Source organism: Nerophis lumbriciformis, linkage group LG12 (assembly GCF_033978685.3).
Source record: "Nerophis lumbriciformis linkage group LG12, RoL_Nlum_v2.1, whole genome shotgun sequence".
In the NCBI taxonomy this organism is placed as follows: Eukaryota; Metazoa; Chordata; class Actinopteri; order Syngnathiformes; family Syngnathidae; genus Nerophis; species Nerophis lumbriciformis.
The window spans coordinates 15,726,382-15,746,884 of NC_084559.2; the positions used below are offsets into that span (position 1 = coordinate 15,726,382).

Here is a 20,503-nt window from a genome sequence, read left to right on the forward strand (position 1 = left end):
GTTTTGGAAAGTCTTGACAAGCCAAATTTTCTTGTTCTATTGGCAGATAATTTTGCTTAGTTCAAATAAAATACCCCTCATTTTTGTATTTTTTTTTCTCTTGTCTGATATGATTCTTTCTTCTTTTTTGCTCCCCCTTACAGTTCTTCTTTATTGCATTTAAATAGGAATAAATGTTTTCTTGTTTCCTTTTTTAGCCGTAACTCTTCTGGCCATTGTAAGGCAGCTTTGATTTCCAACAGATGTTTTGCTTTGCTTTTAACCGCAATCTTCAGGCCTTTGTACTACAACAATAAAGCCTGCACAACCTGCGCTTGGATATGTGGATTCATCCATGAATACTGGAGTATACAAACTGTGTTTTGTATTCAACCATCACTGCCACACTCCCCCACTCATCCTGCTCCTCCATGTCAAACATTCATACTTAGCTCCTCACCCTTATTATTGGATGCTACATCAAAATGACCTCTGACTCTCATCCAGTAAGCCAAACAGTAAATAGCTTATTTCTCATCTGCAATCTCCTCCATTTCCACCTTTAGTGCAGAAAGAGGAGGGGTCATGAAAGCTCCCCAGCACAAAACATCCATAATCTAAGAGCGCCCTTACCGTAGGTATATAAACCCTTTTCATGGCTGCTCTGCTGGCTCTGCACTCCACCACTGCCAGACATCTCATTCATTATTGTTCTACACATGTGAATTCCATGTAAGGCCAGCATTCATCAACATTCCGTAAAACTTTTACTAATTTACTTGTTTTATTTCTTGGCTATACAAAGTGTAGCGGCTACATTTCCTGCTGGCCGCTGGAGGGATACAAATGGGTCTTTGTATCTTGAACAGTGTTCTGAAAATTACGTAGTTGTTGGTTACTAATTACTTTGACAAAAATGTAACTAAATTATTAACTGAATTCCCCCATCATAAAAGCAATTACCGTATTTTCCGGACAATAAGGTGCACTTAAAATTTTTTTCTCAAAACTCCACAGTGCGCCTTATAACCCGGTGCGCCTAATGTACGGAATAATTCTGGATTAGGGTTAGGGTGTCTAGGGGGCGGTACCTCTGGATTGGCAGACCGGGGTGGTGGTTCCTCTCTTTAAGAAGGGGAACCGGAGGGTGTGTTCTAACTATCGTGGGATCACACTCCTCAGCCTTCCCGGTAAGGTCTATTCAGGTGTACTGGAGAGGAGGCTACGCCGGCTAGTCGAACCTCGGATTCAGGAGGAACAGTGTGGTTTTCGTCCTGGTCGTGGAACTGTGGACCAGCTCTATAGTCTCGGCAGGGTCCTAGAGGGTGCATGGGAGTTTGCCCAACCAGTCTACATGTGTTTTGTGGACTTGGAGAAGGCATTCGACCGTGTCCCTCGGGAAGTCCTGTGGGGAGTGCTCAGAGAGTATGGGGTATCGGACTGTCTGATTTTGGCGGTCCGCTCCCTGTATGATCAGTGCCAGAGCTTGGTCCGCATTGCCGGCAGTAAGTCGGACACGTTTCCAGTGAGGGTTGGACTCCGCCAAGGCTGCCCTTTGTCACCGATTCTGTTCATAACTTTTATGGACAGAATTTCTAGGCGCAGTCAAGGTGTTGAGGGGATCCGGTTTGGTGGCTGCAGGATTAGGTCTCTGCTTTTTGCAGATGATGTGGTCCTGATGGCTTCATCTGGCCAGGATCTTCAGCTCTCGCTGGATCGGTTCGTAGCCGAGTGTGAAGCGACTGGGATGAGAATCAGCACCTCCAAGTCCGAGTTCATGGTTCTCGCCCGGAAAAGGGTGGAGTGCCATCTCCGGGTTGGGGAGGAGACCCTGCCCTAAGTGGAGGAGTTCAAGTACCTCGGAGTCTTGTTCACGAGTGAGGGAAGAGTGGATCGTGAGATCGACAGGCGGATCGGTGCGGCGTCTTCAGTAATGTGGACGCTGTATCGATCTGTTGTGGTGAATAAGGAGCTGAGCCGGAAGGCAAAGCTCTCAATTAACCGGTCGATCTACGTTCCCATCCTCACCTATGGTCATGAGCTTTGGGTTATGACCGAAAGGACAAGATCACGGGTACAAGCGGCCGAAATGAGTTTCCTCCGCCGGGTGGCAGGGCTCTCCCTTAGAGATCGGGTGAGAAGCTCTGTCATCCGGGGGGAGCTCAAAGTAAAGCCGCTGCTCCTCCACATCGAGAGGAGCCAGATGAGGTGGTTCGCGCATCTGGTCAGGATGCCACCCGATCGCCTCCCTCGGGAGGTGTTTAGGGCACGTCCGACAGGTAGGAGGCCACGGGGAAGACCCAGGACACGTTGGGAAGACTATGTCTCCCGGCTGGCCTGGGAACGCCTCGGGATCCCCCGGGAAGAGCTGGACGAAGTGGCTGGGGAGAGGGAAGTCTGGGATTCCCTGCTTAGGCTGCTCCCCCCGCGACCCGACCTCGGATAAGCGGAAGAAGATGGATGGATGGATGGTGTCTAGGGTTAGAGCTAGGGATATTTTATTTGGCACACTGCAAAAAGTCAGTGTTCAAAACCAAGAAAAACATTTTAAAAAATGAGAGGTATTTTACTTGAACTAAGCATAATTATCTGCCAATAGAACAAGGAAATTCGGCTTGTCAAGACTTTCCAAAACAAGTAAAACTAGCTAACCTCAATGAACCCAAAAATACCTTAAAATAAGTAAATTCTCACTATTAACAAGTGCACTTTTCTTGGTAGAAAAAAAATTAAGACCCTTTTGCTCACTATGTTGAAAAATATTCTTAAATTAAGTAAATGCTAGTGCCATTATCTTGACATAATGATATGCGCTTGGCATCATGATTTATTTTTTTTCATGCTTGAAATAAGAAATTATTACTTTAAAAAAGTACTTTTATACTTGTGAGTGTTGATGACACAGCTTTGCAACAGTTGATATTCTAGTTCCAAGCATGTTTTACTCAATATAGGTCATAAAATCTCAGCAACAAGCTGTAATATCTTACTGAGATCATTTAGGACCAAAACACTTAAAACAAGTAAAACACTCCAACATAAAATCTGCTTAGTGAGAAGAATTATCTTATCAGACAGAAAATAAGCAAATATCACCCTTATTTGAGATATTTAATCTTACTTAGATTTCAGTTTTTGCAGTGTACATGGTGTCATGATAAGTGTGACCAGTAAATGGCAGTCACACATAAGAGACACGTGTAGACTGCACTATGATGGCAACATGACTCATGTAAACAACACCAACATGTTTTATGTTCCATTGAAAATATAGAACATTACACACCGCGCTCAAAAATCTATCAAAATGTTTTAGTACGACTTTGGTAAGCTCTTGTTATGTGACATTCATCCTCCGCTGTTGCCATTTCTAATATAAAGTAGTGTAAAGTTCTTACTAATATCTGTCAGTAAACTCGCCATGGAAGCACTAAAACATACCGGTGTAGTGAGTTTACTTTATCCACCCAAGAAACTTTAGTTATTAGAGAGTTCCGGTCGGACGGTTTTTCACAGGACACATTTCTAAGACCCTCTGAACCTTTTGATGATATTACAAACCGTAGATAGTGAAATCCCTAAATTCCTTGCAATAGCTGGTTGAGAAATGTTGTTCTTAAACTGTTGGACAATTTGCTCACGCATTCGTTCACAAAGTGGTGACACTCGCCCCATCCTTGTTTGTGAATGACTGAGCATTTCATGGAAGCTGCTTTTACACCCAATCATGGCACCCACCTGTTCCCAATCTTCAGTTCATTCTGTGTCACATGTTCTTGCAAGGCATAACATTCCAACTTTTGCTGCTAAAGAGCAGCTTAAAAATGTAAATCACTACTTTATGAATGAAAGAAGGGTTATGATTAAGAACAAAGATTCAAATTACTACTTCATGAAATAAACATGGGTTAAGGTTAGCATTTAAGGATGTTGGCCATTCTTCAGGGAATATAAATGATAACACCAAAACATTTCTTCCACTCATGCTTAATGGTTGTGTGAAGCTATTTATTGGCAAACAACTGTGTTTACTCTTTTTAAATCAAAATGACAAAAGAAAGTACCTCCTTTTTTACCAATAAGGAGGCACTTGAAGAAAAATGGGCTGCATGGTCGAGTCGCCAGAGGAAAGCCATTTCTGCGCAAATGTCACAAAGTATCCCGCTTACATTACGCCATACAGCACAGAGACAAGCCTCAAAACTTCTGGAACAAAATAATTTGGAGTGATGAGACCAAAAGTGAACTTTTTGGCCACTCGACCATGCAGCCCATTTTTTGTTCAAGTGCCTCCTTATTGTCCATTTTGAAACAGCCACACCACAATTTTTCAGAGAGTCCTGTATTTCAGCTGAAGTTATTTGTGGATTTTTCTTTGCATCTCGAACAATTTTCCTGGCAGTTGTGGCTGAAATCTTTGCTGGTCTACCTGAATCCCTCATTTTCCACTTCTTAATCAACGTTTGAACACTGCTGATTGGCATTCTCAATTGATTTTATTTGTTTTAGTACACAAATAAAATATTTATGGAAAAAAAACAACATGCAGGTTTAGGAAAACATTTTGCAGGAGTGGGAAAAATATTTGCTAAGTTTTTTTTCATGTTAAGTCAAAGGAATTTAGAAAAAAAAGTTTTAAAAAATTATACAAAACCAAACAAAAAGGTAGATTTAAGAAAGTCTACAATGGTGAAAAAAATTCTAAACTAATAGGTTAACAAATATTTCCAACTTATAAAGGAAAACATATGTTAGCATTTAGGAAGTTTACAGAGAAGGTGAACTCCAAAACAAGTTGGCTACAAAAAACATTTCCAACTTATGAAGGGAACAAAATGCTATGGTTAGCAGTTCAAATATGTTTACAATGGGTTGTGGTTAGTATAATTTATCTAAACATAGTAATCTAATGAACTGAAAAATAAAATATTAAAAAAATATATAATAAAAAATGGTTGGGGCGATTGGATGTATTTATTTGAGTACATCATAATAAAAATGAAGGTTAAGGGTAGAGGTTTAGGGTCAGCATTTCCAATTTATGAAGGAAAAAGTGATATGCTTAGCATAAATGATTTAAACATAAGGGTCGGGTTGATAAACAGTAAAAAGGCTAGCGTTTAATAATGTGCTTAAAAGTGAGTGAATAAGAAACAAAGTTAAGGTTATTGATTGTACTTATTTTTGTAAAAACTATTTTTGAAAGAAAGACAATATGCAAGTTCGGGTAAAAAAAATGTTTGCACAAATGGGCAACATCTTTGCCAAGAGAAAACAAAATGTTCACACTTTCCATGTAAAGTGAATGAATTTTAGAAATAAAGTTGGCACTTTTGAGAAATGTTTTGCAACCGACCTCGAAGCTATTTTATTTGGTACATGGTGTAATGATAAGTGTGACCAGTAGATGGCAGTAACACATAAGAGAAACGTGTCAACTGCAATATGACTCAGGTAAACAACACCAAAATTGCATATGTTCCATTGAAAATATAGAACATTACACACGGCGCTCAAAAATCTATCAAAACATTTTAGTATGACTTTGCTAAGCTATGAAGCCACACCGCTTGATGGATTGTACTGTGCTTCAACATAGGAGTATTATTATGGTGTGTGTATAAGGTAAGACATATTATCTGGCGTTTTGTTTTGCAATATTATGCAAAAGAGACTTTTCTTACCCCTGATCTGTATTTGGGATCTGCATAAGTCCTGAAAATTTGCGCGAGTCCGCCTTTGTAGTCCGTGCTGAGAGAGACGCCGCATCTCAAGGGGCTTTCCTAAATACAATTGAAACTGAATACAATATCGTTTTTGTTACTACATTTCCAATATAGATGTTTATTTAGCATTGCAGGTGCACGTGTACATTATAAATACATGTATACAGTCGTGCTCATAAGTTTACATACCCCGGGAGAATTTATGGTTTCTTGGCCATTCTTCAGGGAATATAAATGATAACACCAAAACCTTTCTTCCACTCATGCTTAATGGTTGTGTGAAGCTATTTATTGGCAAACAACTGTGTTTACTCTTTTTAAATCAAAATGACAAAAGAAAGTACCTCCTTTTTTACCAATAAGGAGGCACTTGAAGAAAAATGGGCTGCATGGTCGAGTCGCCAGAAGAAAGCCATTTCTGCGCAAATGTCACAAAGTATCCCGCTTACATTACGCCATACAGCACAGAGACAAGCCTCAAAACTTCTGGAACAAAATAATTTGGAGTGATGAGGCCAAAAGTGAACTTTTTGGCCACTCGACCATGCAGCCCATTTTTGTTCAAGTGCCTCCTTATTGTCCATTTTGAAACAGCCACACCACAAGTCACACGAGTCCTGTATTTCAGCTGAAGTTATTTGTGGATTTTTCTTTGCATCTCGAACAATTTTCCTGGCAGTTGTGGCGGAAATCTTTGCTGGTCTACCTGAATCCCTCATTTTCCACTTCTTAATCAGCGTTTGAACACTGCTGATTGGCATTCTCAATTCCTTGGATATCTTTTTATACCCCTTTCCTGTTTTATGCAGTTCAATTACCTTTTCTCGCAGATCCTTTGACAATTCTTTTGCCTTCCCCATGACTCACAATCCAGAAACATCCGTGCAGCACTGGATGAAAGATGCAATGGTCAGAAACTCACTGACCTTTAATACACACACATTAATTACAAACAAACAGGTCACAGGTGAGGATTGGAACCTTGATTAGACATTCAAACCTGTTTGCGTCAACTTTTGTGCATGTTATCAGATCAAAGTCACTGGGGTATGTAAACTTTTGATCAGGGTCATTTGGGTACTTTCTTTTGCCATTTTGATTTAAAAAGAGTAAACACAGTTGTTTGCTAATAAATAGCTTCACACAACCATTAAGCATGAGCGGAAGAAAGGTTTTTGTGTTATCATTCATATTCTCTGAAGAATGGCCAAGAAATCATAAATTCTCCCAACTTATGAGCACAACTGTACATACAATAATGACCTATTATTACATGATTAAACAGTGCAGTATCTTGTCAGCTCATGGGAGGAAAACAACTCTGCTTTGCTTTTATTTCACCCTTTTTAACGTCATAAGTACATACGCAGTAAATCAACCTGCAAAAGCTTTGTTTCCTAACTTTACAACACAAAGAAAAACACATGTGTAATATGGTGCTGGTACTATGTAGTATATAGGAATAACATAGCATCATGTATTATCTAACAGTAGCTCTAATTTGGCAGCATTTAACAGTCAGTGCCACTTGTACAGTATTGTCTTTTTTTGGTTGAATTGTGGATGAACTGCAGGTTGAAACTATTTTTTCCTACCTTCAACACAAAACATTTGGATTTCAGGTCACTTTCATACATTTTCTTTGATGGAGATCTGCTGTCTTTTATTTGAACTGTATCTTCATTCTTTCAGTAGTGCAAGTCCCCCTCAGACCTGTAAGTGACATTAAAGTTTGAAGGTCAACACAGACATACGCGCATCTCCCGTCACAAATATATGGATATGTTGCAAAAACCTTGTCTGAAACTAGAAATTGCCATTGTGTTGTGGGGCAATTTAACCCCCAGGACCTTTTAGGGTGATTTATTTTTTTTTTGCTTTTGAATATGGCATCATGCAACACAACACATACAACATTAGTGAGATGAAATATGGCTACAGGAGTTGTAAAGGAATTCACTTCAAAATGTCCATTCTTATTTTTAGCATGATCTAGACCAGGGGTCGGCAACCCAAAATGTTGAAAGAGCCATATTGGACATAAAAATACAAAACAAAAATCGGTCTGGAGCCGCAAAAAAAGTCTTATATAAGTCTTATAATGAAGACAACGCATGACGTAAGTGTCTATATTAGCCTACTATCAAAGGCTGATGCAAATCTTCGTTGACAGAAATGTTGTATTTTGCTGTGGTCTGGAACAACATTGCACACAAACAACTATGAGAAATATTATACATACAGATAGTGTCATGAGACATGCATACATAAAATACAAAGATGACATAAGTAAAGGAATTTAAATGAGCTGAAATATACCTACAAACGAGGCAGAATAATGTACATACAGTTAACCTAAACAGCATGTTAGCACCGATTACCCTGCAGTCATGGATTGACCAAATATGCCCGATAAGCACTCCAGCAAATCAATAAAATCAACAAAGCTCACCTTTGTGCATTCACGCACAGCATAAAACGTTTGGTGGACAAAATGAGACAAAGGAGTGGCATAAAACAATTTAGTGGTCAATTGTACGGAATATGTACCGTACTGTGCAATCTACTAATAAAAGTTTCAATCAATCAATCAGTCAGTGACCAAATATGCCTGATTAACACTCCAACAAGTCAATAACAGCAACAAAGCTCACTTTTGTGCATTCACGCACAGCATAAAACGTTTGGTGGACAAAATGAGACAAATAAGGAGGGGCATAAAACACGTCTTTCTGTGTACATGTAAACAAACTACGGTGAGTTCAAGGATTGCTGAAATTAGTAGGACAAAACGGTGCCTGCCAAATAGTCTCATCAGTGAAGCATGATTAATAAAAAACAGTGGGATTTCTAACAATTAGGAAGGTTTGTGTCATGTTTGTTCTCCTACAGAAAATATATTAAAACAAAAAATAATTATTTTTCTTCATCTTTTTCCATTTTCACACATCTCTGACAGAGGTCCAGGGAGCCACTAAGGAGCCGCTAAAGAGCTGCAGGTTGTTAACCCCCCCTCCGATCTATATGATGATGTAAAGCTGTTATTTTATAATGCTTCTTCCATGAAAACCAAACAAATCCAAGCATTTCCCTTTGAAATACGTGCAAATCTTCTTACAGGTGTAATTTGACCACTCAGCACCACCAGAGTACCATCAAGTATCATTACGTTCTTATCAGACCCATAGGTTATTTGAATATCAAAAACCTGCCAACAACATGAAAGCTAAAAAAAAACATGTTAATCAGTTGGTGGGACATTGTGTGGATGTGGTTACGTATAATGATTGCATGTGCATGTGTGCGCACACCTGCGTGGCTTTTAGAGGACGTCGTATGTACAAGGCTGCAATTTTATGTAAAACATGTTTGCAAATACATGCAAACATAAACATAGTGGGTGTATGCTTGTCTGAAACTACACCAAATCTACCAAGTCCAGGCAGCCTGTTTTGATAAAAAGATCAAAGTTCCTCTGCCAGGCAACCAATTAAAGGCCTACTGAAACCCACTACTACCGACCACGCAGTCTGATAGTTTATATATCAATGATGAAATCTTAACATTGCAACACATGCCAATACGGCCGGGATAGCTTACTAAAGTGCAATTTTAAATTTTGCGCGAAATATCCTGCTGAAAACGTCTCGGTATGATGACGTCAGCGCGTGACGTCACGGATTGTAGAGGACATTTTGGGACAGCATGGTGGTCAGCTATTAAGTCGTCTGTTTTCATCGCAAAATTCCACAGTATTCCGGACATCTGTGTTGGTGAATATTTTGCAATTTGTTCAATGAACAATGGAGACAGTAAAGAAGAAAGCTGTAGGTGGGAAGCGGTGTATTGCGGGCGGCTGCAGCAACATAAACACAGCCGGTGTTTCATTGTTTACGTTCCCGAAAGATGACAGTCAAGCTTTACCATTGGCCTGTGGAGAACTGGGACAACAGAGACTCTTACCAGGAGAACTTTGAGTTGGATACCAGACGCGGTACCGTGAGTACGCATTCAGCTGCGGCTTCCACACATTTGATCGCTTGCCCGTACGTGCGTGCCGCTATGTGCATGTCACGTACGTAACTTTGGGGAGCCGGAAATGATAACGTGTGAAGCGAGCCTCTGATGACAGAACTTTCCTCCAGAAGGTCTTATCTTTGTCCATGTGATGTCATATGAAACAAAAATTGAGCTGTTTGGCCACAATACCCAGAAATATGTTTGGAGGAGAAAAGGTGAGGCCTTGAATCCCAGGAACACCATTCCTACCATCAAGCATGGTGGTGGTAGTATTATGCTCTGGGCCTGTTTTGCTGCCAATGGAACTGGTGCTTTACAGAGTAAATGGGACAATGAAAAAGGAGGATTACCTCCAAATTCTTCAGGACAACCTAAAATCATCAGCCCGGAGGTTGGGTCTTGGGCGCAGTTGGGTGTTCCAACAGGACAATGACCCCAAACACACGTCAAAAGTGGTAAAGGAATGGCTAAATCAGGATAGAATTAAGGTTTTAGAATGGCCTTCCAAAAGTCCTGACTTAAAGGTGTGGACAATGCTGAAGAAACAAGTCCATGTCAGAAAACCAACAGATTTAGCTGAACTGCACCAATTTTGTCAAGAGGAGTGGTCAAAAATTCAAGCAGAAGCTTGTGGATGGCTACCAAAAGCACCTTATTTCAGTGAAACTTGACAAGAGACATGTAACCAAGTATTAGAATTGCTGTATGTATACTTTTGACCCAGCACATTTGCTCACATTTTCAGTAGACCCATAATAAATTCATAAAAGAACCAAACTTCATGAATGTTTTTTGTGACCAACAAGTATGTGCTCCAATCACTCTATCACAAAAAAATAAGAGTTGTAGAAATTATTGGAATATTGGATATATATCATTTTTCATCATTAATAAATGTACCCTAGACAGATCATTTTCAGGTTTTAACACCATCCATCCATCCATTTTCTACCGCTTATTCCCTTTGGGGTCGCGGGGGGCGCTGGAGCCTATCTCAGCTACAATCGGGCGGAAGGCGGGGTACACCCTGGACAAGTCGCCACCTCATGGTTTTAACACCATGAACGGCCAATTAATTCGCGTAATCTGCATTGGCGTCGCATTTGGAAAAGACGAGCCACACTTTAGAACGGTTTCTATTTGGCATGGTTGGGTTTTTGTCATGAATCATTGATGGGGTTGCAAGATTACTAAGAACATGTCCGCTTCTAAATTGCCTGTTTTCCCCTCAAGTGCTAGCAAGTACTCGCCACTCTTAAGTGCTAATTCAAACAGACGTGACGTCACGCGCAACCCAGGCACCAAAACACATTACCAGTGGATCTTACGTGAATTGGTATATATGTCCTGTATATTGTACAGTATTTTGTTTTTGTATATTCTTTTGTATACTGTACAGGATTGCTTATTATTTTTATTGGATAGCAGTCTGTTTATTTAAATTCTTAGTTTTATCTTTATTACCTATTGTGTCATTTATTTTTATCCCATATTTGTTCCCACTACCGCACCTTAAGGTGGAGTGCAAATCTTGTTATAGATTGATAGATAGTACTTTATATGCAAATATAATGACAATAAAGTCCATTCTATTCTATTCTATATATATATATATATATATGTATATATATGTATATGTATATATATATATATATATATATATATATATATATATATGTATATATATGTATATGTGTATGTATATATATATATATATATATATACATATATATATATATATATATATATATATATACACACATATATATATATATACATATATATATACATATATATACATATATATATACTGTATGTATACATATATATATATATATATATATAAACATACATATATATGTATATGTATATATATATATATATACACACACATATATATGTATACATATATATATATATATATATATGACTTACTTTTAACACTTTTGTGAAAAGGGGCTTCTAATGTCGTTTTTTTAATCTAAAACGCTTACCGTATTTTTCGGACTATAAGTCGCAGTTTTTTTCATAGTTTGGCCAGGGGTGCGACTTATACTCAGGAGCAACTTATGTGTGAAATTATTAACACATTACCGTAAAATATCAAATAATATTATTTAGCTCATTCACGTAAGAGACTAGACCAGGGGTCGGCAACCCAAAATGTTGAAAGAGCCATATTGGACCAAAAATACAAAAACAAATCTGTCTGGAGCCGCAAAAAATTAAAAGCCATATTACATAGAGATAGTGTGTCATGAGATATAAATTGATTAAAAGAAACTAAATTACCTCAAATATAGCTACAAACGAGGCATAATGATGCAATATGTACATATAGCTAGCCTAAATAGCATGTTAGCATCGATTAGCTTGCAGTCATGCAGTGACCAAATATGTCTGATTAGCACTCCACACAAGTCAATACATCAACAAAACTCACCTTTGTGCATTCATGCACAACCTTAAAAGTTTGGTGGACAAAATTAGACAGAAAAAGAAGTGGCATAAAACACGTCCTCGAAAGTCGGAGAAAGTTATACATGTAAACAAACTACGGTGAGTTCAAGGACCGCCATAATTAGTAGGACAAAACGGTGCTCGCCAAATACTCGAAATCAGTGACGCATGTTTAATATAAACAGTGTGCTTTATAACAATTAGGGAGGTTTGTGTCATGTTTGTCCTCCTACAGACACCATATTAAAACAAAAAATATATTTTTTCCCCTCATCTTTTTCCATTTTTCATACATTTTTGAAAAAGCTCCAGAGAGCCACTAGGGCGGCGCTAAAGAGCCGCATGCGGCTCTAGAGCCGCGGGTTGCTGAACCCTGGACTAGACTTATAAGATGTTATGGGATTTAGCGATTAGGTGTGACAGATTGTTTGGTAAACGTATAGCATGTTCTATATGTTATAGTTATTTGAATGACTCTTACCATAATATGTTACGTTAACATACCAGGCACGTTCTCAGTTGGTTATTTATGCCTCATATAACGTACACTTATTCAGCCTGTTGTTCACTATTCTTGATTTATTTTAAATTGCCTTTCAAATGTCTATTCTTGGTGTTGGGTTTTATCCAATACATTTCCCCAAAAAATGCGACTCCAGTGCGACTTATATATGTTTTTTTCCTTCTTTATTATGCATTTTCGGCCGGTGCGACTTATACTCCGGAGCGACTTATACTCCGAAAAATACGTAATGCTCAAACAATTATTATGGATCAAAATCAATGTTGTTGTGAATTATTGACTTTCTGAGTTTTGGGGGGGAAATATTGTATAGTTGTTGTCTAGCCATACAAAACAAAGGGTATGAAACATACAAAGACATGAAAAATAACAAAAACCTAATATCAAAGGGTAGATCTGAAGTTCCATCCATCCATCCATTTTCTACCGCTTATTCCCATTGGGGTCGCGGGGGGCACTGGAGCCTATCTCAGCTACAATCGGGCGGAAGGCGGGGTACACCCTGGACAAGTCGCCACCTCGTCGCAGGGCCAACACAGATAGACAGACAACATTCATACTCACATTCACACACTAGGGCCAATTTAGTGTTGCCAATCAACTTATCCCCAGGTGCATGTCTTTGGAAGTGGGAGGAAGCCGGAGTACCCGGAGGGAACCCACGCAGTCACGGGGAGGACATGCAAACTCCACACAGAAAGATCCCGAGCCCGGGATTGAACCCAAGACTACTCAGGACCTTCGTATTGTGAGGCAGATGCACTAACCCCTCTGCCACCGTGAAGTTGATCTACAGATTTATGTGTTGAGAAAGTATAAAAACAATGTTAACATATGACTTACTTATATGAGTGGGACCCTCAAGGGTCCGAGGGACTTATGATGTTTTCTTTATTTGAAATGGTTAATCAAAATCAATGTTGTTGTGAAATGTTGACCTATTAAGTCTTCAATTCTTCTTCTTAGGTTCTGTATAGTGAATGTCAACCTTGGATGATATCATTGCTCTTTCCACCACTCTATCTCTTAGCTCAGCTAATGTCATTCCTTTCACCCACCTTTGCCTTTGTCTTCCTTTTCGACCTTTCCCCTCACAATTTCCAAGCACGATGTCTTTACCTAAGTTGTTGTTTCTTCTCATGATATGGCCAAAGTAACCTAGCTGTTGTTTACTGATCCTGTCTAATAATGAAATGCTTGGTTTAATTTTCTCTAGCGCTTCTTTATTTGAGATTCGTTTTGTCCACGGAATTTTTAAGATTCTGCGCCAACACCACAACTCAAAGGCAAGTGTTTTTCCTGAGTCTTGTTTTTTCAGTGTCCAACTTTCACATGCATGAGTTGCTATAGGGAATATTAAAGTCTGTATTATTTTGATCTTGGTGCTTAGAAGAATGTGAGCATATTATTCAGTTTAATTGTTAATCTTAAGGCTCCAAGTACTTCACATCAAATATTAAAGGGGAACATTATCACCAGACCTATGTAAGCGTCAATATATACCTTGATGTTGCAGAAAAAAGACCATATATTTTTTTAACCGATATCCGAACTCTAAATGGGTGAATTTTGGCGAATTAAACGCCTTTCTAATATTCGCTCTAGAGCGATGACGTCACAACGTGACGTCACATCGGGAAGCAATCCGCCATTTTCTCAAACACATTACAAACACCGAGTCAAATAAGCTCTGTTATTTTCCGTATTTTCGACTGTTTTCCGTACCTTGGAGACATCATGCCTCGTCGGTGTGTTGTCGGAGGGTGTAACAACACGAACAGGGACGGATTCAAGTTGCACCAGTGGCCCAAAGATGCAAAAGTGGCAAGAAATTGGACGTTTGTTCCGCACACTTTACCGACGAAAGCTATGCTACGACAGAGATGGCAAGAATGTGTGGATATCCTGCGACACTCAAAGCAGATGCATTTCCAACGATAAAGTCAAAGAAATCTGCCGCCAGACCCCCATTGAATCTGCCGGAGTGTGTGAGCAATTCAGGGACAAAGGACCACGGTCGCACGGCAAGCAATGGCGGCAGTTTGTTCCCGCAGACGAGCGAGCTAAACCCCCTGGATGTCTTGGCTCACACCGTCCCTTATGCCACCGAAGATGATCAAGAGAAGAATATCGACCATAGCTGGCCTGCTGAAATCAACTCCAAAACTGGACAGATCAGCTTTCAGGAAAAGAGAGCGGATGAGGGTATGTCTACAGAATATATTAATTGATGAAAATTGGGCTGTCTGCACTCTCAAAGTGCATGTTGTTGCCCAATGTATTTCATATGCTGTAAACCTAGTTCATAGTTGTTAGTTTCCTTTAATGCCAAACAAACACATACCAATCGTTGGTTAGAAGGCGATCGCCGAATTCGTCTTTGCTTTCTCCCGTGTCGCTGGCTGTCGTGTCGTTTTCGTCGGTTTCGCTTGCATACGGTTCAAACCGATATGGCTCAATAGCTTCAGTTTCTTCTTCAATTTCGTTTTCGCTACCTGCCTCCACACTACAACCATCCGTTTCAATACATGCGTAATCTGTTGAATCGCTTAAGCCGCTGAAATCCGAGTCTGAATCCGAGCTAATGTCGCTATAAACTTGCTGTTCTATCCGCCATGTTTGTTTGTATCGGCGTCACTTTGAGACGTCACAGGAAAATGGACGGGTGTTTATAACGATGGTTAAAATCAGGCACTTTGAAGCTTTTTTTTTAGGGATATTACGTGATGGGCAAAATTTTGAAAAAAACTTCGAAAAATAAAATAAGCCACTGGGAACTGATTTTTAATGGTATTAACCCTTTTGAAATTGTGATAATGTTCCCCTTTAAACTTTTGAATTTTTTTTTTGGGGGGGGGTGGTACACTGCAAAAAGTCAGTGTTCAGAAACAAGAAAAAAAAAAAAAAAAATTAGGGGTATTTTATTTGAACTAAGCAAAATCATCATTTTAAATCAAATTATAATTTTTTTCATGCTTGAAGTAAGAAATTATTACTTTAAAAAAGTAGTTTTATACTTGTGAGTGTTAATGACACAGCTTTGCATCAGTTGATATTCTAGTTTCAAGCATGTTTTACTCAATATAGGTCATCAAATCTCAGCTACAAGCTGTAATATCTTACTGAGATCATTTAGGACCAAAACACTTAAAACAAGTAAAACACTCTAACATAAAATCTGCTGAGTGAGAAGAATTATCTTATCAGACAGAAAATAAGCAAACATCACCCTTATTTGAGATATTTAATCTTACTTAGATTTTAGTTTTTGCAGTGTAAATATTGCATAGTGTGTTGCCATAGCCAACAAATGTGTTGTCTTTGACAAAAAGAGCATAAAACATAAAAATAAAAAACATAAAATACTTTATATCAACAGATAGATCTAAAGTTGATCTAGAGATTCAAGCATTGAAAGTAAGAAAAAAAAAATCACTTACATTTAAGCCTTTAATGACTCAAAGCCTTTTGTGTCTTCAAATCTATAACGTTCTTAACATTGAAGGACTCCCTGAGTGTTAAATTGCAACGTGTAAAGCTCCGTACTGTGCAAAGCACAATCCATTAGTTGTTTTCTTGAGGCTGTATTTTGAGTTAACTGCATTGCACGGATGAAGGCTGACCTTTCAGAAAAAACTATTAACGTTTATAGTAATCACTGTTCAAATCAAATCAAACTCGATCCACAGAGGGCCGGTGGCGTGTTTAAGGGGTGGTCTCGGGTGGCACGTGCTACCCGAAACAGAGGCAGAACGATTTGAAGCATACAAACATAGCGTAGTAAGAGCGGTAGTGGCGGAAGTGTGCTTTATCTAGGGATGTGAACAGTTTTGCAGAGGCTTGTGTGTCGAGTAATGGAGGAGGCGTTTCTGCAAAGCGCATATCGAGGCTTGCTTCATGTAGGGAAGGAGCCGGAAATGATAACGTGTGAAGCGAGCCTCTGATGACAGAACGTTCCTCCAGATGGTATTATCTTTGTCCATGTGATGTCATATGAAACAAAAATTGAGCTGACCCAGCAATATGTTTGGAGGAGAAAATGTGAGGCCTTTAATCCCAGGAACACCATTCCTACCGTCAAGCATGGTGGGGGTACTATTATGCTCTGGGCCTGTTTTGCTGCCAATGGAACTGGTGCTTTACAGAGAGTAACTGGGACAATGAAAAAGGAGGATTACCTCCAAATTCTTCAGGACAACGTAAAATCATCAGCCCGGAGGTTGGGTCTTGGGCGCAGTTGGGTATTCCAACAGGACAATGACCCCGAACACACGTCAAAAGTGGTAATGGAATGGCTAAATCAGGCTAGAATTAAGGTTTTAGAAAGGCCTTCCCTAAGTCCTGACTTAAACGTGTGGACAATGCTGAAGAAACAAGTCCATGTCAGAAAACCAACACATTTAGCTGAACTCCTCCACTTGGCGCAGGGCAGAGAATCAGCACCTCGGACTTGGAGGTGCTGATTCTCATCCCAGTCGCTTCACACTCGGCTGTGAACCGATTCAGTGAGAGCTGAAGATCCTGGCCAGATGAAGCCATCAGGACCACATCATCTGCAAAAAGCAGAGACCTAATCCTGCAGCCACCAAACCGGATCCCCTCAACGCCTTGACTGCGCCTAGAAAAAATTCCTCGGCATAAGACCCCAATTCAGTAGTGTGCACAATTTTGGAAATAAAAGCTACAAGGTGCTGTCCACGCATGTGGCCACTAAGGCCTTTAGAGGTTTTAAACATGCTTCACTGATGAGAGTCCAGCCCCTCTCGAGAGTAAGTCGGACACGTTTCCAGTGAGGGTTGGAATCTGCCAAGGCTGCCCTTTGTCACAGATTCTGTTCATAATTTTTATGGACAGAATTTCTAGGCACAGTCAAGGCGTTGAGGGGATCCGGTTTGGTGGCTGCAGGATTAGGTCTCTGCTTTTTGCAGATGATGTGGTCCTGATGGCTTCATCTGGCCAGGATCTTCAGCTCTCACTGGATCGGTTTGCAGCCGAGTGTGAAGCGACTGGGATGAGAATCAGCACCTCCAAGTCCGAGTCCATGGTTCTTTCCCGGAAAAGGGTGGAGTGCCATCTCCGGGTTGGAGAGGAGATCTTGCCCCATGTGGAGGAGTTGAAGTACCTCGGAGTCTTGTTCACTAGTGAGGGAAGAGTGGATCGTGAGATCGACAGGCGGATCGGTGCGGCGTCTTCAGTAATGCGGACGCTGTATCGATCCGTTGTGGTGAAGAAGGAGCTGAGCCGGAAGGCAAAGCTCTCAATTTACCGGTCGATCTACGTTCCCATCCTCACCTATGGTCATGAGATTTGGGTTATGACCGAAAGGACAAGATCACGGGTACAAGCGACCGAAATGAGTTTCCTCTGCCGGGTGGCGGGGCTCTCCCTTAGAGATAGGGTGAGAAGCTCTGTCATCCGGGGGGAGCTCAAAGTAAAGTCACTGCTCCTCCACATGGAGAGGAGCCAGATGAGGTGGTTCGGGCATCTGGTCAGGATGCCACCCGAATGCATCCCTAGGGAGGTGTTTAGGGCACGTCCAACCGGTAGGAGGCCACGGGGAAGACCCAGGACACATTGGGAAGACTATGTCTTCCGGCTGGCCTGGGAAACGCCTCGGGATCCCCCGGGAAGAGCTGGACGAAGTGGCTGGGGAGAGGGAAGTCTGGGCTTCCCTGCTTAGGATGCTGCCCCCGCGACCCGACCTCGGATAAGCGGCAGAAGATGGATGGATGGACTAGAAAAGTGATGCATTATTATGGACAGATATCCAACAGAGCTGTTATAGGCTGGCCGGGTGATCGAGTCTTTCACTTTTACATGAACTATGAATAGTTATTCGCATAATAGTAAATGGGAAATGCTGCTGTACTAACGATGATAGGAACATATGAATTTATGTTAAATAAAGAAAAAAAACCTCCAAAGGCATCTATGCCTCACCTGGTGTAACTGGTTTTCATCCATCCTTCCATCCATCCACTTTCTAACGCTCATCCCTTTTTGGGGTCGTGGGGGGTGCTGGAGCCCATCTCAGCTGCATTCGGGCAGAAGGCGGGGTACACCCTGGACAAGTCGCCACCTCATCGCAGGGCCAACACAGATAGACAGACAACATTCACACACTAGGGACCATTTAGTGTTGTCAATCAACCTATCCCCAGGTGCATGTCTTTGGAGGTGGGAGGAAGCCGGAGTACCCGGAGGGAAGCCGGAGTAGCCGGAGTACCCGGAGGGAAGCCGGAGTACCCGGAGGGAACCCACGCAGTCACGGGGAGAACATGCAAACTCCACACAGAAAAATCCCGAGTGCAGGATCGAACCCAGGACTACTCAGGACCTTCGTATTGTGAGGCACATGCACTAACCCCTGTTCCACCGTGCTGCCCTACTGGTTTTCAGTTTAATTTTCAAATGTTATTCTAATTTTATTTTTTTAATTTTATTTTATTTTTTTTAATAATACTGGTTTTCAGTTTTATTAAAAATTAAATATGAAAAGGGATTAAGTCGTTGTCAGAAAAATTGTATGTAAATTATCAAAAAACTTTCCGTTCACTGAGTTCCCAATGAACAGACAAGAGGCTGCCTTTGTTGCACCAAGCAAAGGCTTGGAAAATTCCATTGTGTATGATGGGAGGAGACGGGAGGGGGTTATCTATTGTCATCGAAGACCTGCTCAAGCTGAATCCAGGACTAGCCCAAGCCCGAGGCATCTTTTTCTTTTGTGTTAATGTGACAGAAAATGACTGTTTACATACTCCCCATTCCTTTAGAAACAGATGTTATGTAAACAGGGAAAGTCCAAATAAAAAGAGGTGGCGTACAATCTTTCGCCAGAGCGTGGGTGACACTGTAAGAGGTTACAGGTTGACACATTTCTCCTCAATTGAGCAAAATTTATTTTTGCCCCTGTTTGATTATTTGCTTCTTGTCTTGTTTAATAGATGTCATCAGTGTTTGAACCTGACAGTAGTATTTGGAGACCTTTTTTTTTTTTTTTACCTAACGTTAATTACCTTATCTTTTATGTTATCCTCCTAATGAGAAATCTGTAACAACATTGATCAAAAGACAAGAATTCCTTTTTTTTCTTTCTTTAAAAAAAAAAAAAAACTTCAAATATCTTACCTGACGTGAATCTCACTGCACGTCAATGCTGAGCTTTTTAACCGCTGTAGTTCTGCCCGCTGCTGTTCATTTTGCAGGCCACTGCTGTGATCAGTGCTGCTCCTTTGCCACTCCCATCCTCTGACTTATGGAAAGTCACGTTGCACTGTGGTGCCAAATCTTGCAACGTCTCTTGCATGATCCTGGAGAAACTTTTGATTGAAATAAAATTTAAAAGGAGTTCAAAAGATGGTCCTATATCAAGAGTCAATATCAAAAGGTTTTCTTCAGACGTACGATGGAAGAAACTTCAAAAGTGACTTACTGAGGGTGCATCTTATAAAGGGTGCCGTCCACTCCAACTGTAATAGTAAGCTGCTGCATGTTGCGGTTCTCTCTTATCTTATCAACAACAGCGGCCAAACCAGCGCCGCAGAGCTGTGCAGCGCGCCGGGACACCACGCTACAAACCTCCTTAACGAGGACGCTGTCATCATACGTGGACGTGACAAGACCAAGGTGCTGCAGGATGCAACGGACCTGCCTCATTGCCAGACGGTCACTGTGGGATGAGAGAGACAACACTGATGATAAACACGATGGGGTTTGTACACACATGAATAGTCCATCATTTTCATTGTACGTTTGTTCAAACAGAAAGACACACAATAAAATATTAAAAATGATT

General features: G+C 40.5%; 1 protein-coding gene across 2 annotated transcripts in view; it reads right to left on the reverse strand.

The window, feature by feature from the left end:
* Positions 1 to 6,893: 6,893 nt before the first annotated feature.
* Positions 6,894 to 20,503, reverse strand: part of LOC140676619 (hexokinase-2-like) — a 92,501-nt gene continuing 78,891 nt past the window's right edge. For both annotated transcript variants that reach the window (XM_072914316.1, XM_072914315.1), the window contains exons 17-19: positions 20,141 to 20,377; positions 19,837 to 20,027; positions 6,894 to 7,418 (exon numbers count right to left, since the gene is read on the reverse strand). In XM_072914316.1, coding sequence (XP_072770417.1) covers positions 19,874 to 20,027; positions 20,141 to 20,377 — 391 coding nt within the window. In that variant the 3' untranslated portion in view covers positions 6,894 to 7,418; positions 19,837 to 19,873. The remainder of the gene's footprint in view (positions 7,419 to 19,836; positions 20,028 to 20,140; positions 20,378 to 20,503) is intronic.